Below are 19,571 nucleotides of genomic sequence, written 5' to 3'. Positions count from 1 at the left end.
TAAGGACTCATAGTTGATATTTTTACTACAAATAATGGACTAACTTCCAATGAATCAAATGCCTTTAAGTATTAAAAAAAAACTTGCATTGAATAATACTGGATGGCAATGATAAAGAGTGATATTTGATTTAAATCAAAGCAATATGTACTAAAAACACTTATAAAATTTGTATAATTAATTGGGGTTTTTTTTCCGGGTTTTTAGGGATGGGAAAAGTAGGATAATTATTAAATAAAAAAATCATATTCCTTCCATTGTAATAGTTAATTTATTTTCCTTACTGCGGAAGTAAGATTGTATAACAATACAAAGACTAGAGACAGACTTGAAACAACTGTAGACTGCAGCCCTAAAGTTAAATTTATGTATTATTTTGTCTTCAATGATTTGTTTGTTATTGTTTCACTTTTATTTCGTCAAAAATAATAATGAGGAATAGGGACTGTTGAACGTTCGGCACTACTAAAAAATTATGAAATGATAAAAAACAAAGTTTATATCACAAGAAAATGATGCAAGGAGTAATTTGGATTTATCGACAGAAATTCCAACTTCCCCTTAGTGTTTACAATTTGAGATCTTATCATGTTTTAATTGGATAGAGGGCGCCCTAGTGGCTATTATTGTACATTAAACAGTACATATTGAGATAAAGGACTATAATCAACAGCTGGCTCGATTCTGTATCCGTCCTTGAACGATGAAATAACTTTTTTTCAATATATATTAGACTACGTCTGATTAATAAACTTTTTTTATTCCATAGAATTAATGAACATATCTGTATGGTTTTTTTGGCAAATAATTTATAACTCTCAACATCTTAACTGCTTAATATGATCTCCATGTGATGAAACTACCAACTCTAACATAGGAAGGAACTTAAATAGCTATTTGGGATGAAGTTCGACTCCAAGTTGCATCAGACGGTATTCACAACAGCATTTAGCTATTGATTTGTAGTATATCTGACACCAGACAGCATACGCCGAAAAATGGCATAGTCAAGAGGGGAGAGGTCAAGTCTGTGGGGAGGCAACAAGACTTAGGTCATAAAAACTGTTTTTCCTCCCTTAAGAAATCCTGGATATTGGTGTGACAGGTTTTCCATATTTTTGACACCACCATTGCATTTCATAGGTCTTCCGAGCTTGATGTACAATGTGACCGAGGTGAGCCTCTCCCCTTGTTTCAGGAACACCAGATCACATTTTTGGTCATCGGATCTACTGCAGCAAGAGCTGGGTGGCTTGCAAAAAGGGTGTCTTTACCAACATGAAATTATTCATCATGACTACAACCTTTTGCTTCAGCAAGGTAGACTCCAGTGTCATTGGCTAACATTTGCTTGGCTCTGGTCACGAAGAGCAAGAATTTCAGCTCCTTCTTGCTTCGTTTCTACCTCTGCCAACAAAGTTGAACGGAGATTATGTTTTTGCTCCAGTTTGTTTGTTAGTCACAAGGACTACGAGAAAAGTTAGCATTCAATTTTGATTAAACTTAGCACGATAATTATATATGATCACAGTGCAAGGTCAGTAAATTTTGAGAGATCAAGGTCAAAGCAAGACGTACAAATGCATAAACGACCATAACTTTGGAAGAAAATGAAATACATTTTGTTCAATTTGATTTTAAGTGGAGGTTTTGCGCTCTAACAAGTGGTAATTCTTGTTTGAATTATCATTTCCTTATTTGATGATCAACAAATAAAATATTTAATGCCTCTTAATAGCTAATAGGTTGAGGAGGGAAATAGCAAAAAAAAATCAATCTCTGAATCGAAAATCAAGGGGGAAATCATATGTATTGTTTCTGCCCATTTAAAATGGCAGAGATCATAAATTGAAAACCCTCTATCGTTCTGAACATTTGACGAAGCAAGGGCAGCATGACATTTCTAATACCAGAAAATACGATCCGTCCACATAAAATATATATGTATTTATATGAAAACATGTATAATAAGTCAAATAAAATATTTAGACACTAATATAGCGTGGGATTAATGATAAATAACCATATAAAACCTTGAAATTAAAAAAAATATATAAGTATATCAGACATATATTTCTCTCACTCCATTCAAGAGCTGTTTATTCACAAGTATGTACGCGTCAGTAATAAACGATATTTTATTGCATCATTTTTTCATTTCTTTAAAAGAAAAGACTAATGTGCTACTCATAATATTATTAGCATTAATTTAATATTCTTAAATTGTGTATGTAAACAGCTTTCAATGCAGAAGAAAAGTGGGATGGCATACATTCAAAATGAATATTAACACTACTACCACCATCCAAAGGACTTTCTTCGTTCCCCTCCGTGGTAAAAGATGGAAAAAAAGTAAAGTGTAAATAAATATGTATTACTATGATTTAAAAGAGAAATAATTATATTGTTATCGTAATGTATATTAGGGTGGTTATTTTTACAAACTTCGATTACGACTAGTGCGTCAAAGTTGTTATACGGTGGTAAAAAAAAAAAAAATCTGCTAAATTTAATTTCTCTACGATGGTTTTTTTATGTCGCAATTCTAGGTGTATGTTTGAAATAAAGGGCAAAAATTATTTATTTAGTCAATAAAGATTAAAATAAAGCATTGTTTGTTATTTTGATCAACAATGTTATAACCCATAAAAAACATTCAAACAATTTCTATAGTCACTCTATGAACCACAAACGGAGAAAAACTTAAGGAAATTTTAAACATGTATTTTGATCTTTCATTTATGAAAATGTTAATAAAAAAGATGAGTTATACTCAGATAATCAAAATATCCTGAAGATATCCTCTCTTTTTGCTTTATATGATGACTTAAGACAGACAAAAATGTATTAATATTTTTTTAGGTGAAATTCTATCAAAATGAATGTATGCAAAATATCAAAGCATGCTTTATTACTTGCGCCAACGAAGTTGAATGGAAACTATGTTGTTACCTCAGTTTTTTGTATGTTGGTCACCAAGTTTATTGGGATTCGATTTTGATCTAACTTGGTGTGATGATAATATATCGTCACAGTGAGAGGCTATTAAATTTTGGAAGGTCAAGGTAACACAAAACGTTAAAAATACACTATCAACCATAACTTTGGAACATAATGACTTATAAAGCTCAAAATGGTCTCCTTATGTAATTTAAGTAAATATATTTTATTTAAGAAAAAATATAATCAAGACCAAATGACTAGGCCTGCCGTAATATGCAATAAATCAATTAATTACGCGGAAAATTAAATGATTAGTGATGATTTTTGTCTGGTTCAATAAATTCCATCCACACCCTTCTAAGTAACTGGATATCAAATGTTTTTAATTCGGTGTTGGTATTTCTCGCTCGGAATCTAAAAGACTAAAAAAGCTACAGATTTGCATATGACCTGTTGACACATTCGCTTTCAGTCATGTTTTTGTTCTTAGTTTGCAATCTTTTTGCACAAAGGTCATCAACCAGGCAGTTTTGCCTGTATGTCTGAGTCTAATGCTTAATATTTGTTGAAGTGCAATCTGGTTTACATCCTTTTTATTTAGTGTTTATATTGCATTTATTGCTTTTGGCTGTGCTTGGTTTTTATTCAAGATCATTTTTGGTTAAAATAATTTTATTAATTGTTATTGGATGATTTGTTAATTAATTCTGGATATTTTAAATGTCTTCCAGATGTCCAGTTCCATGGTTCTTTCCAAATAAAAGTTCGTTGATCTTCGAAAGGGCGTACTTGTATTATTAGACAATTATCATGTGTAAGTTGAAAATTGTGTCAAAACTCCAATATTATTGCTTATCGCAATAATTTCTAGGGCAATCAAACGCACAGAAAAATGTGTTATCGTGACAGGCCTACAAATGACCCTAGGCGGAGGTTTGCGCTCTACCGAGTGGCCATTCTAGTTTTAATATTTATTGACTGAATAAAGAATGTTTGCCTTAAAACAAACTTATACAGAGCGTGTGCGTTTGAGCAAAGTTAATTTAAGTGCGTATCAATAGTAACATTCATTTGAGCAATTATTTGAATTGTTTTTCAGCGTAGTTCATTTCAGCGACATTTTTATATAGTAAATAATACAAGATGAAAGACGTCATTATTAACCGTAATCACTCACCAGAGCGGTGTTTAAAATCAAATAGAATACATTTAGGAGGAACAACTGAGGTTCTTATTAGGATTTCGTCTCAAGTATACAAGCTTCTGTGGAGGGATTTATTTTTAGAAAAATATATATATTGCGTGGGACGGTATATCAATACTTGTAGAGTAGGATCTTTAAAAAAGGATGTGCATTCTTCGATCATTTTTGTTGTCAAATATTATGATAGTAAACCCCGGATTCATGAACCATTTTTTTCTTTGTTCTAAAGTGTATATAAATATATTTCTTTTTAGCAAAAGTCTTCAAGGGAGTTGGGACGGATCTTTTTGGGGTCTTCCTTTATCCCTCTGTTAGCTTCATTGAATGAAGAAATATTCAGCATTCTTAAAAGAAAAAATAAACTATAGATAGAACCTATAGTCTATAGCTACTTTTGGTTTATCATACGAAAATGGCGCTGAAAAGAAGCTCGCCCAAATTAATGCTTGTTCAAGTGAATGTTACTAAGATGGCACTCGCAGAAATTAATGTCGATTAAATGAATGCCCGCTTACACGGAGATGTGAGACAAAAATAAATCATCGGCGAACAATGACATTTTGCATATGTGATTTTCTTATTACATGACAACTTTTCCGCACTAGCCGTAATTGAAATAAGATGTAAACAAACCACCATGTTGTATATGATTATATCTGCTTAAAAGGGATATAATATAATGCAAATGCATTTTATACTGTATAGCTCCTCATGCACAAGTATTTATTTATAAGGAGAGGTAAAGACATAAAAAATGATTAGGAAACAGGGAAAATCGATGAAGGGGGCAATGGGCAATGTTGTCAATGCAGATGAGCAAAGGAAAGTACATTATTAACATGATATGTATTTTAATCTACAATGATTATACTAGTGATGGATCTCGTGTATATAGTAGAATGGAAAACTATATATGAGAGTTCTTGCTCTGAGAACTGAAAAATTATGCAAATTATAAATATAGAACCAAAAATACCCGGTTATAAAATGAGGACACAAAATACATCATTAAATAAAAGACAACCTCCTGTTGATGTAGGAGACAAGTCAATTGGAGAGGGAATGATAATTGACAAATCTACAATGATCAGTTCTAGCCCCGATACCCCAAAAAGAATGCAAATTAACCGAAAAAAAAATTAAAGAACAAAATTACCCGGAAAAAATTTTAAAGAACAAAACTACCTGGATCTAAAATTAGGATTCAAAATCCATAATTACATAAACAAAAGATGCCCTCAAGTTTTAGTCCATCTGTTCATCTTTTAGACAAGTCAATTTAAAAAAGGAATTATCAATGAAAAATAGTTCAATGCTCCGAGAAACTGAAATTCCTCACTATATAATATACAGTAAAAGAAATGAATAAATATGAGAATCCTTCCTTACCTGTTGATCTCTGTTCATAACAGCCGTTGTGGTGGAAATGGTTTCAAATCTATGGACGACTTGATACATCCCTTGATGAAGAACCCTTCCATCAATCATCAAGTCCACTTTATTCATTTCCGTATTTAAAGCTAAAGGAGGCTGATTGGCTGCTTCTTCAGCAGCAGAGCGAGCTGCTCCCTCAGTAGTAATTGTTTCGATTTCTTCATCTTCGTCCTCATAGACTATTTTCTCATTTTGTTTTTTCTTCTTGATTTTGGCGATGATTGTCGTAGTATTACTGCTACAACTATCCGGAAGTGCTCTTTTCTTAGGCGGAAGAGCAGAGGATCGAGGCTCATTTGATAATGGTGAGCTGTTTTTCTTATTCAATTTGTTCCCCCCACCATACTCAATAAGCTGATTATGCTTTCCAGCTTTTTTCATGGCTGAAGCAATGAGTTGATTCTTTATGTCTTCGTCCTCAATTTCAACGATGATTGTATCTGCAATCTTGGATTTGTTCTTCTTTGGAGGTAAAAGAGAGGCCTCCTTCTTAAAACTGGCTATTTTCTTAGAAGGAGACGACGAAGTCAATGACAACAACTTCCCAGATTTAGTTTTCTTATCCTCAAATGACTGTTTTTTCGGAGCTTCTTTTTTATTAGAGCTCAATGGAAGTTCGTCTTCATCATCTTCTTCGCTCAAATCTAATTGCTTCTTCTTCTTCTTCTTTTCAGGACTCTGGGAAGAGTCTACAGATGTTTTTTTGAGAGAACTGAGACGACTTTTTGGATAAATCTAAAGGAAACTTATTAGAAGAATTTTTGTCAGAGGTCTTTTTCGGGGAATCATCTTTCTCAGACTTAGAAGGTTTGATTGCGTCATAATTGCCATAGCTAGCTGTCATAATAGCAGAAGCATTGAGAGAGGCAATTCTTTTCTTGACAATCATGTCCTTCATATCCATTTTAAACTCATCCTTTAGAGATTTCTTTTTTTTGGAAGTGGGTGGTTTTTTCTTCTTAACAACCTCTTTCTCCGGAACGTCGTCTTCCTCATCCTGAGAAGAATCTGATGATGGGGGAGAAACTATTTTTTTTGTTGGTGGTGTTTTCTTCTTAATAACCTCGTCCTCCTGGACGTCGTCTTCATCATCCTGAGAAGAATCTGATGATGGAGAAGGAGGAGAAACTACTTTTTTTGCACGCCCTTTGAGTGGCACTTTTTTGTTTTTTGTATTCTTTTTAAATTTAGTAACAATTACTTTTTTATTATGCGAGACCACTACTTTATTCACTGTTTTCTTTAACACTTTTTTAACCACTATTTTTTTATCCGGTGATGAAATCGCACTTTTATCACTTTCAGAGCTTTTCTCACTACTTTTCCCTTTGGTCTTTGAGGTCACTTTTTTAGAAATAGAAGCAGATGAGTTGGGACTCGTAGTTGGCGTATTGTTGGAGCTTCCACCACTGGTTGTATTTCTATTCGTATCCCAGTCATAGAGGCAATGCACCATAGCAGCAGCATTTAAAGAAGCTGCTCTTCGAGGAGGTGCTCCCCACACACCCAAATTTTGCATTTGCTTCAATTTCATTTGAGCTAACTTTACTTTGGAAATTCTTTTCTTACTGGGAGTTCTTCCCTTTGGCTTTGACCCTTTTTTTTGTTTGGAAGTTTGACGTTGTTCTTGTTCTTCCTCATCCTCTTCCGAACTAACTGTAGCAACTACGGATTTTCTCCGTGATGCGACCCTCTTTTTAGGAGATGGTCCATCTGTTGAAGATTCATCATCCTCTGATGAAGTAGACTTGCTTTTGACGCGTTTTTTCTTACTGAATGATCTCTTTTTATTTTTGGGAGGCCCCTTTGGGAGGCGTTTGTCTTCCTCTTCGGAGGAAGGATCGTCTTCTTCGGTTATAGAAATTTTCTTCTTTTTTGGACGTCCTCTGGAAGGATGTCCCTTTTGGGGCACTCCCTTATTTTTTGGGGGAGGCGAGGATGAGTCCTCCTCTTGCTCATTGTCATCGGAAGACGATTCTTCATTCTTGTGTGTGACCACTGGTTTTTTTCTTCTTCCTCGAAGTGTGGATTTCTTACGTCGTCCTGGTCGACCTCTAGCCTTGGTCGGACGTGGAGCTTCTTCTTCCTCCTCCTCCTCCTCGGAAGAAGATTCCTTCACTTTCTGCTTGCCCTTTTGACGTTGGACCTTCCTTTGTTTGTTTCCTCTACTTCTAGGCCTAAGAATTTCCTCTTCTGATGATATCAAAAGCCTTCGGTTTTTCTTTCTTATGGCGATAGGTGAAGGATCCTCTTCAGGAGAAGTTTCTCTCTGTTTCGTCGTCGTCATTCTCCTCCCCTTCTTCCCCACAGAAATGGGAACAGCTAAGGGTGACTTTTTGCCACTACGTGTGTAGCGAACGGCAGATCGACTCACTCTTTCAGAAGCCGGAACACCCGGCTTCTTCGACCGATTACTCATGGCCCTTAAACCCTTTTTTCTTAACACCATGGTATTAAGGTATTTCACAACCTCCTCGACATTAAATAACCATATAAAAAATATTAACTTTCAAAAAAATATATATGTATATCACTCACAACACACACTGAGACACTAACGCCTCAACACTCAAATATCAACTCCTCTACGAAAAAAAAAGAACATCCCACCGCTCCCTCTTTCTTTCTCTCTCTCTCTTTCCCTCTCTATTATTCAGTCTTCCCCCTCCTCCCTTCTCTCACTCTCTAGATGACACGGCCGGTAAAAGACGAGGAGACCAGGACGAGTTGGAATATTTATTAATTCTTCACTCCCTCTCTTTTTAGCTATTTATCTTAGCTATTTGAATGGTGGACACAACGCGTTCGAGCCCTCGAAGAGTTTAGAGGAAAGAAGAATAAAAAAACCGTCCTTTACAACTCGATTAAATTGATGAGGGGAGAATTACGTGTGTTTTTTGTGAAAAAACAAACGCTAGATTGAATATAATATATATAATGAAGGAGCAAGGCCATCATCAGAGTGCTTTTAATGTTTTATTTGCTCTATTGATACTTAATCTGAAATTATCATGAAAGGAGAAGGACGCTCTCCTTCTCTTTTTTCTTTCTCTTACCCTTTTCCCTCTTTTAAATGCTATATTAATTAATAAATTTGCACTGATAAAATAATTATTTGTCCTCCCCCCCCCCCACCTTGAATCAAAGTTTTCATCAATCACAAAATTTCCTTTTTTAACGCAACGCAATAATAGAATAATTTTGACGATTATCTACAGATAGCTTGAAACAACAAAGGTATTTTCCTAATTGAGAAAAGCACTCAATCTTTTTTGCTAAATACTACTTTTGAATTTGACGCTAGTGAATATGAGTCATGACAATATGATTACAACATTACTTATAAATTTTTCCATAGATAATATATAAATATTTCCTTACGTAAGGAGAGGTATGAAAGATTTGTACCAACTTTTCTTTTTATTTTCTTGTTCGTTATGGTGGTTAGAGCTTTTTCGAATATCGATTATGGCTTAGGTGGAAGAGTTTTCAACTCAATTACTGTTACCCAAGCGTGTGCCTTGTTCAGGTTCAGCGGTTCTATGGGTTCCAGTCTCGGTTCTTTCATTTCGACTGTTTTGATGTCGGTTCTGGTCTTTTTTATACTGGATCAGTTTGGTAAAAGGCACTTAAAACAAGGGATGTCGCTAGAAAATTCGGGCCCAGGAAATGATATTCGATACAAACAGGGCCGCATCTACATTATACACAGAGTGGGTAGCACCCCAAGTTACAGCAGGGTCCCCGAAAACTCGTATAGAAGTTTAAAATGTATTAGTGTAGGGGGAGCTTGGCATAGTGAAATTTGGGAAACCTTGGCTTAAGAAATATTATAGTTATCATATAATAGGACCCGACCATCTTAGTAGCGGACCTAGGCCCATAATCTACCCCACCCCTTCCCTGTTATATTTACTTTGTCTGGTGTCTAAAACCCCTTTTCTAGGTCCAGAAGAAGCCCTTAGCTATTTGGAACTCAGATACAACTGTATCACCCTGGCAACGTAAAAAAAATCAATGGAAAATGCTGCAATTGGACACAAAAAAACTTAGAAAAATGACATAATCATTGATTAAAGCTAATTTGTTTTTTATGATAGGTATATATTTTATTTTAATTATATATTCTATATAGGATCAAACGCACAAGAACTGAGACCGATAAACAATATATTACGGTCTTGTTTCGAATTTGATGGTTCCAGCTCTAGCAGTTCAAGAACCGGAACTGCTAGACCGTTAAGAAGACAACCTTACTGTTACCTATTCAAAAAAGTATCATAATGAGTTATGTAATCGGAAATATTTAGGATATGTTCATATAAAAGAAAAAGGGAAATTAACATGAAACCCCGGACAATTTGAGGAATGTTTTGAAGGAGAACAGCTTGTTATTCATAACGTTTGATTAACGTTCTACTCCAACGTCCTGAAATGTGAGAGTTTAGATTAAGCCGTAGTTTCCAGGGCATACACGTGGTTGAGGATCCAAATGGAGACTGTTATTGAAACTTACAGAGGTTTAATTGAGCCAAATATTTTCATAATAGTGGTATTAGCTGCTCAATTTTTGTTTTTGCATAAATCTTAATAAAGGACAATTTTATGTTAATTTTAAGGTGCATAGTAAATACATTAATTGTAAATTTATTCCCCTGTCTTATCATTCCTCTTAATTTTATAGGTTGCAAAATTCATCCCCGACATTTAATTCCCATTTTACAGAGATACTTTTTTGAAGTTACGTGGTTTATGTTTTCTAAAACAGTAGGAAGTTTAGTGTAAAGCTGTAGAGTAGAGACGTTTGATTTTAAGCTTTTTTCAACGTCGATTACTGCGAGTGCGGAAAAGTTGTGATATGGTAAAAAAAAATGAGCTATGCAAAATTTAATTGCCCTATAATGCCATCTTTAGGTAGCACATCTAAATCGAATTATGAAATAAGGCAAACACTCTTTATTTTGTTAATATAGATACACAGAAGACGTTTTTAGTCAATTTGCATAACATAATTTTGATAGACATTTTTTTAACATATAAAAGGATTAAAAAGTGTTTTTCTAATATTGTGCAATGGAACAAAAAAAAGAATAAAAATTTATTAATATTATTCTGTTGTATTTAAGGACCGGTCCTTTGGACGGTTGTCAGACTTGACTTGGGGGTAAGAAATTAGGACCACCACATCACTGACTACCGGTATTAGAGTGTTACCGCTGTTAGGATCGTTACAAGGACTTTTTTTTCTTTGAGAGAGGGGAAAATTTTGAAAAATTGTTATTTAAAAAATTTTAAAGTGACAAATAATTTCAATTTTTAAGAAAAATAAATTTGGCAAAACTAATTTTTTATGAAAAATATTTTAGTGCAAACTATCTACTAATCTAATTTACAATTGAATTTTTTTTGGACCGTACAAGATTTTGCAGAATAACCTGTTTTTAAATTTGGTCATTATATTTTTTTTGAAAAGAAATTTGATGAAATACTTATTTGAGTAATTTAAGAAGAAAAATTTTGTAGATGGAAAATTTTAAATTTCACAATATTGACAACAATAACAAAAAATTGACAAAAAATGTTTTCTTTTCAAAAAAAAAAAAAATGAAAACATGCTTCAACTACGGAGGGGTTTAGTCGGGGTCCTGACTGATATTCTGACGTATTTAAAACGGTTATATAATAAATTGATATGGAAACCGGCTCTTGTAGCAGCATTACAAATAAATATTCTTGCTAATGACGTAACCCCTCAAATTTATGAGCTAGTCCCTTCTCACCATCCCAAAAAAATCATAGTGACGTGTAATTCTATGTGAATTAAGTGCTGTATTCACGGTTGTATCGTGAGAACAGTAATTCTAATATCTACCCATCATGATCCTGAATTTGTTATAAAACTAATAAAATATAAATACTTTCTGTAATTTTATTATTTTCAAATTACAAATAAGAGTTTTCTATATATTTCATATCAATGTATTCTGAAAGGGCTACATTTGTTTTAGGGTTTCCTTCACATTATCTTCTATTCCGTGGAATTTTTTGGGGTTTTACACATACGAAAAATTACGTAAAAAGAAAAATTTCTGAGGAAATCATTCATTTCATTATTTCCTAATAGTATAAGCTACCTAGATATATAATCCGTCATTCAATAAAAAGTTAAAAACCCATATTAAAAATTTAATTGAGATAAAGTTTTTAACAAAGATTTGGCAAACCATTTTTCCCACTTCATTACTCCATTGGGAGTGTCTCAAACCCCCTCTATATGACACCAACCTGTTCTATGACGTCCACTTATATCCTATAGATAAGGATAACATTTTTATAATGAAAAAACAGTTGTTCCTTGTGCTATTTCTCTTTTTTTTTCATTGTTTGTCGTCGTGGTGTTAACTTCCCCCACTGTAGTATTGCTGCTATCCTTTCGTTTAAATTATTTTAAAAATACTTAATAAAATGAATATATATATGACTTTAAATATATTTATAATACTTTTCCTGCACTAACTATTTTAAATGTTTTTCATTTTAACATAGCTAAACATGAATTCTTTTTTCTCTTCCCCAAAATCATATAACAGGCAGCTGATATTAACAAGGGTCTTTATTCAGTAATCCCATATGTCTCCCTACAGCATTCTCCTTGCGTTCGTTTTTTTTTATTGGAAAAATGACATTCTAAACTTTATAGTATCTATACTAATAAATCAAAATTTGTCTGTATTAATTTATATTTCATCTTTTTTGATGTAACCAATAACAATGTAGTCATATTAATAAAATCTCGCAGGAGTTCTGTATGTAGCATCGAGCCTGTAGGTATTAGCCAGTATTACCAGGTTAACTGATTTCCAGCCAGACAAGGATTACTCGTTAGACTGTACATGAAACACACGCACTTTTCCCCTCCTTCTTTGACTAACTAAGGGGTTGTTTTTAAAAGTAGAATAGTTATGACATATGAAATGAAACAGGGAATTAAAATCGAGTAATTTTTGCAAGGATATGGATATTTATTATTTTATTTGTACTGTCTTTCATTATGAGGTAGCCTCAATGCTGGTTGATTTTGCTTAAACTGTATATAATTATTGTTGTGTTCGTCCTTATTTATTTGGTCTTTTCCAGTCAACAACTAGGACTTATCCTATCAAGCATTGGGACTGTTTCTTAAGACTATCGGTCCTTCCGACTGTTAGTATTAGAACTCATTAAGAAAGATAAAATGACGTTGAGTGACGTCATCTAAGTAAAGAACTAAGTAAAGGATCGACACAGCAGTACATTTAATCCTTGATTAACTACGGGTGAGCGTGATCATTAAAAACGGTTAGGGAGACTTATTATTTCTGGCGTGGTTATCTTCTAAAATTGCCTGTTCGACGACAACCAAATAATAACTGGGGAGAACGTCGCGTACTTCTGCTATTGGGAATATATGTTTGTTTTACTGGTTGATCCGCAGCACGTTGAATGTTTGTTTATTACTACTATAACAACATTTTTGTAGTCAAAACCTGTTATTTTTTGTCGTTATTATACAAGAAGCCTATTGACAATGCGTTATTGTTTACGATAAATGCATTCAGATACAGGTTGGAGATTTTAAGTACAGGAAATTAAAGGACCTAAATTACAATCTATTTTCTCAAAATTAATTCAGGCATTCATAAATCTATTGCTCTTACATGTAGGGGTCCAAAGTAAGTTAAATCACTTAAACCAACCAACTCCAGCTTCAACAGCAGGCTTCAACCAAGCCCTGAACTTGCCACATGCATTGATGAGGAACTCTTTGTCCATGTTTGTCACTGCCTAGAGAAAGGATGCCCACAAGGAGTAAAGAGTGTTATGTGCACGTTTATTTTACTCTTTCTCTAAGACGCCCAACACATAGTAGTCCAAAGGGTTCAGATTCAGCGAGCTAGGAAGACACATTTATTTTGCCCCAAAAGCCTTAAGGAAGTATAGATTGGTGTTTCGTCTCTCAAAACGATCATGAATCTTATTTGCAGAAGTTACTGACCCATCAAACTCGTTCAAAGCCTTGGGAAAGTAGTAAAATGTTAATTTGGGCAGCTTCGTAAACTCAATAATCTCCTTAAGCGTGCTCCCGGCACAGAGGAAAAAATAATTGGCACATATATTCATTCGTATTTAGAGGATATCTGAAGGGTTTTTGTATTATTATTTATACAGTTTTGTGAGCTAAATTTGATGATGGCATTTTTGTAGACATAAATCTGAGGGTTGCCAAGATATTGAAGTCTAAACTTGCTTTGGATTTAAAATCCCCACCCTGTATATATAATGTAATGCTTAAGTATTACCAAATACTTTACACGTCATATCCTTGACACAAAGAACACAATTCTTTATTTTCAGTAGAAGAAGAAAAAACAACAACTTCGTCTTATGACATTGAGAGCAAAATATTTGGCCTAATAAATTAAGGAGCTGCACTATATAAGTATCAAGACTAATTAGTTGAGACTTGATGACGTGCTTTCTATGTACAAAATACATTCATTTATTTATAAGACATGTGTTTGTACAATGTACTACTACGCATAATCGGATCTCTTGATCTTTTTTAAATGAATTCTCTCCCATTAATCCAATACTACATTAATTGTAGTATTTTAATATATTCGTAGTGAATAACAACAGATAATTAATATAATTTATTGTCATATATATATGATTCTTAGTAGATCATAGATAGAGTTGTAAAAATATGATTCAAATTAGATTAATTAAAGCAGTAGTCCCTAACCTTTTTCTATATCCAGACCAATCAACGCTTGACAATTTTACTTTGGACTGGGGGGGGAATGGGGTTGAAATAATTGTCTGTCTGTCAAAATATAAGAAAACGGGTCGCCAGGTGCGCTGTATATTGTGCTCCATGGTGTATATCATAAACTTTTTTTGATCTCGTATTATTGTAACATACAGCATCGAACATGTATACAAGGTATATACAGCTCTCTTATATCAATCATATAAATATTTTGTATATAAGAAATAATAATGTAGTCGTATTAATGAAATATTGCAGGGGGATGCATCCTCCTCACAAGAAAACTGTTTCTGTTTATTTTTTGTTAGTGATCTCTTATATATACCATAATTCATGTGTGCATTTTCAATATTTGTTAAGATTTGAATGTAATAAAACACAGTTATGTTGAAGGATTTTTGTTTGTTGTTGTTAGTGAGCGCTCTAAAAACTAAAGTACTCATCAGTCATCCTAACATACTATTATTTTTTCCAAACTTTTTTTATCGTTGTTTCATTCTGGAACTGGTATAATTATTGAGTAGTTACGTGACTGCACGCTCATGAAAAACAGAGAAATTTCATTTGGAGTTAGTTATCTATAGTGATGAGAATCTTGTGTATTTTTTAGCTGGCCCGTTTTTTTGGAATTGGTCGTCTGAAGAGTGCAGTTGTCTTTATTATTTAATTTCTGAGTAGTGAGCATCCTTTTTTAAATGGATTCAATTATATTCAAAACCTGATAGTATATTCGTGTGTGCTCATAAAAGACGGAGATTAACCCCGAGGATTTGATGCGGATTTATACTTGTAAGTCCTTTTTGGACTCATAGTAGAATGGGGATCGACATTGAAGTAATTCTAGCTAATGTCCTTGCTTATATCCTTTTATCCTTCTTCCCTTGTCACAACTGATTATAGCTGGTCTAATTAAATGTCAAGAGCATTTTTCTTTCTCTCCTCCAAATAATTCCTCGAATTCGCAGGGTTACAGTGTTTATTTTCGTTTTTTTTAACATGCTCATTCTACAGTTGATTTTTATCATTAGTTATCTTTTATATTATTAAAGTAAAATTTGTTTTTTAGTTGACGCCTAATTACTCCAGGGAATGTGAACAATTGTGAATCAACTGTGTACTCATATGCTTTTTATTGTCACATTGTTCAAACTTTACAATGCTATTATAATATTAGGAAATAATAAATCTATTAGCACATTGCTCCAACAATATAACGCTATTATCACATCCAAAACTGTCTGTAACTCTAAATCAATGGGAACCGCCCTGAACTTGATTCTTTGCAACTAGATGGCCCCATCTGGGAGCTATTTTCTTACTTATTTTGCTAGCTGGGTTAAATTTTAGCAAGCCAGTGTGGATAAAGCGGTCATTTCAAAATAAAATACTTTCAAAATAAAACACCGCTCTACTTAGACTGAAACTATTATAGAGGGAGGCTAACTATGCTATCTAAAGTTTGCAGGAAATTAATAAAATATTAAGTACGAGTGGTAGTATGCGGCATTGGCCGGAGTAATTCCATGTCAGCTACATTTTGCTTTAATAATATAAAAGATAACAAACTCCTCCCACAAAGCATCAATGTTTCTCGTAGTTTTTCATCAGCACACTCACACGTAACTACTCGATACAGTAACACTTATATCAATTCATACGACGTCTTCACTCCTCAAGAATGAAAGAATAATTCTAAAAGTTTGGTTTAAAAAAAATCATATTTTGGGATGACTTATGAGTACTTTAGTCTTAAGAGCGCTCACTAATAAAAACAAACAAAATTCATTTTTAACATATCGTTTTTGTATTTGATTAAAATCTTAATATATACGCACATAAATGATATGAGATCAATAACAAAAATAAAAGAAAGGGTGTTTCTTGTTATACATGCAATAATAATATTTATTAATTTATTATATCCCAAATATTTATTAGATATATACCAGGGAGCACTATATATAGTTTACACGTTCGATGCTATGATTACAAAATTCCAATATTCCATTAATATGAGTGGCTGCTTATTTCTTATATCAAAGTAAGCGTGGGGAACATATAGTAGAAATTGGAGCCTGTTGCCTGTGAAATCCAATGATTTAATTAAAAATGATCAACTCAAAAGTAATTTAATTTGCCATATATACTTAATATTTCATTCTCTTTCTACCAGCTATACTTTGTTATCAGGGGCGTTTGCAGAGGGTGGGCTAAAGGGGATGTAGCCCCCTCAAATTCATGATTTTTTGCTTTTTACTAGAAAATTTAATATTTTCTGGAATATTTATGGATTTTTTAATTTTTTTCTACGTAAAATTTAATTTTTCAAATTCGTTTCCAAAAAATGTAATTTTGGTAAAACATCTGTGAATTTTTTAAACTTTTAAAAAAAAAATTTAATTTTGTGTAAACATCTGTAAATTTTGAAATTTTCTGAGAGTAACTGTGGATTTTTGATTTTTTTGAGATTAACGTTGTATTCATTCATTTGGTACTGTATTATTATCTGTAGGCAATAAATGGACAACACAAAGGTAATTTAATTGCAAGTCGTTTGTATAGTCAAATACGGAAATAATACAAATACCCTTTTAGTCAAGTTTCTCTCAAATCCAAATTTTTACTACATAAAATAGTTTGCGTATTAGAAACAGGAAGTAAAAAATCTACAGAACATCAAATTTGTCTTCCTTTTTTTGGGATCTGCTTCATAGAAATTCATGAGAATGAAGAATTCTTATAAGGATTTTTCCTTTTTATGGAGGTACAAATTGTAAGCTGGCGCCGACATTTTTGTCTTGTATATTTATTTTTTAATTAACTTTAAATTGCTTTTCAATCCATTTGGATTACTATCATGAGTTTTAAATACACAAAATTGTTTAATAATCTACGTGTATTAGAATTTATTTCCTAAAAATAATCAGCAATTCACAAATCTTTTGCTTTTACAGGTAGGGATCCATAGTGAAGTCAATCACTCTAACCAACCACCTCCAGCGTAAATCACTTCCTCCAACTTAGTCCTGAAACTTGCTGAAGCCTTGATGAGGGACTCCTTCTCCATACTTTCCACTGCCCCCAAGGAGTCACCATTATTATATACGTATGCACGTTTATTGGAATCTCTCTCCAAGACCCATAGTAGTCTAAGGGGCTCAGATCCCTCGATCTAGGAGGCCATATTTCTTTGCTAAAACCATGAAGGTCTTCAAAATAGTTGTTTTTCACAATAAACCCGGTTCTAATTACCCAGTTTGGACAAATCGCACAAATTTAAAATTCTATCATAACATCGGATCTATTATCATCAATTAAAGATCTCAAGCATAATTATCCATGGAGTTATTTGCATCCTTGGACTTGCACCCGACGGCACAATAATGGCCGTACGGCGTACGTATTTGTAGGACATCTAAAGGATTTTTATATTTTCTTGAACAATTTTGTCAGATAAATTTGATGAGGAAACTTTTATTCATATAGACCTCACAGTTACCAATATATTCAGGTCTAAATTTGTTCTGGATTTAAAATCCACACACTTTGTTACTTCCCTTTTGCACTCCCAAAATAAAAAACTTATTTTAAAACACTAGTAAGTCTATACTAGGCTAAAAATGATGCAATATTTTATGTATTCCGCGCTAGTGATTTTTTTTTATTAGCACCGTTGGCTTATGTCTATTTTAACCACCGCCGAGCACTGTTTATACCTTCACTTGAACTTGACTGGATTCAATGCTCAAAAACTCAGTTTCGACTGAATATTATATTACTCAATTTTGACTCAACTCGATAGTTTTATCTCGAGTCCAACTCTACATAGTAGGTCATAAAAAGTTCTTTATAAACATTATTTGACTTTGGTTCTTCCATGGAATCATTTAACTTAAGTATCTATTGGTAATAAACATGATCATAAAACATACGTGGAGAAAGTCAATACTGCATTAGAAAACTCTAATTGAATCATGACCATTCTATTATAAATACAATATATGTATGTATGGCACGCAGGTTCTTTAATGGATCGTTAATGAATGAAGAGGTGTTGTAATTATATTTTAATTATTATTCTTATTGATTATAATCAACAAAAAGATAATTAATATAACAATCAGGAATCCAGCTGATTAGCTTTGACATAAATCTCTCTGTTACTTCAAATAGGGTTTTGTCGATTCTTATTTATTCAGTTCAGTCAAGTGTTGGAACCCGTCTTATCTACCTTTTACACCTATCCTTAAGAATTACTCCTACAGAGACGAGACTCAAAGGGTTTAGTAGTTTATTTTTTTTATAATTTTGTATATATATATATATGTATGTGTGTGAAACGTAGATCTTCTTCTTGAGGATCTACGAGAGAAAATATAGTAAGTTCTTGACCAACATCCAAAGAGACCACAACCAACACATTATAAGTGAGTTTGAAAGTGGATGACTATTCCCTTTTAAGACAGTCAATCCTTGGTGCCGGTCTTTAGTATTATCTGTCCTTGGAAGTGGTCCTTGGATTTTCCCCTCTAAATGTCGATGATTAATGAGATACCAGCAGTAGTACCCCGCATTACCCTGAGTAATTAGTCGTCGGCTAAAATACCAATTTTGCTTTAATAATATAGAATATAACTCCTCAGTAAATCTTCTGGTTTTATGAGCACTTTCACATGTAACTACTCAATATATATGTATTCTGGTCTCAAGAATGAATGAATAATTATAAGAGTTTCATAAAAAAAAATTATTTTAAGATGACTAATGAGTACTTTAATCTTTAGGGTGCTCACAAGGGTGCCAATTAAATCACTTTTTGTAAAATGTAAAGAATTGGGGGTTCAAATGCATTCATTTTCATAAAAGTTTGAAGAAAACTTTAAAAAAACATACATTAGCCTTTTTTAAATATTTTGTTTATAAAAATTTTTAAATGTGAAATCATTATGTAAATATAAATATTCTATTACTCGAAAAAAATAACTTTAAGAATTACAAATGAATATTTTTGATTTATTATTAAATATACATCAATGTGCTACATTCAAATATTACTTATTTATTTAAAAATATATACTTCTATTCTTAAACCTGTTCTTTTTTTCGGCCTCAAATGACCTCGGAGGTCATTTTTTTTTTGTAAAAGTAGCTCCTACTAAAGTTTCATTGCAAAAAAAA

At 32.9% G+C, this 19,571-nt stretch overlaps 2 protein-coding genes across 2 annotated transcripts in view; both read right to left on the bottom strand.

The window, feature by feature from the left end:
* The window catches only part of Hers (Histone gene-specific Epigenetic Repressor in late S phase), a 49,542-nt gene extending 43,580 nt beyond the window's left edge, over positions 1-5,962 (bottom strand). Inside the window, exon 1 of the mRNA XM_040725634.2 lies at positions 5,537-5,962. Coding sequence (XP_040581568.1) covers positions 5,537-5,962 — 426 coding nt within the window. The remainder of the gene's footprint in view (positions 1-5,536) is intronic.
* LOC121129925 (uncharacterized) lies at positions 5,772-8,030 on the bottom strand. Its single transcript, XM_040725635.2, has one exon. It carries the CDS (start codon positions 8,028-8,030, stop codon positions 6,252-6,254), a length of 1,779 nt encoding a protein of 592 aa, XP_040581569.1. The 3' UTR covers positions 5,772-6,251.
* Between the last annotated feature and the right edge of the window lie 11,541 nt (positions 8,031-19,571).

This window comes from Lepeophtheirus salmonis, chromosome 14 (assembly GCF_016086655.4).
Source record: "Lepeophtheirus salmonis chromosome 14, UVic_Lsal_1.4, whole genome shotgun sequence".
Taxonomy (NCBI): Eukaryota; Metazoa; Arthropoda; class Copepoda; order Siphonostomatoida; family Caligidae; genus Lepeophtheirus; species Lepeophtheirus salmonis.
This window is presented reverse-complemented; position numbering and strand designations above follow the sequence as displayed.

Bases quoted from the DNA above. Each gene is read 5' to 3' on its own strand.
- LOC121129925 (XM_040725635.2), bottom strand. From the start codon at position 8,030: ATGGTGTTAAGAAAAAAGGGTTTAAGGGCCATGAGTAATCGGTCGAAG.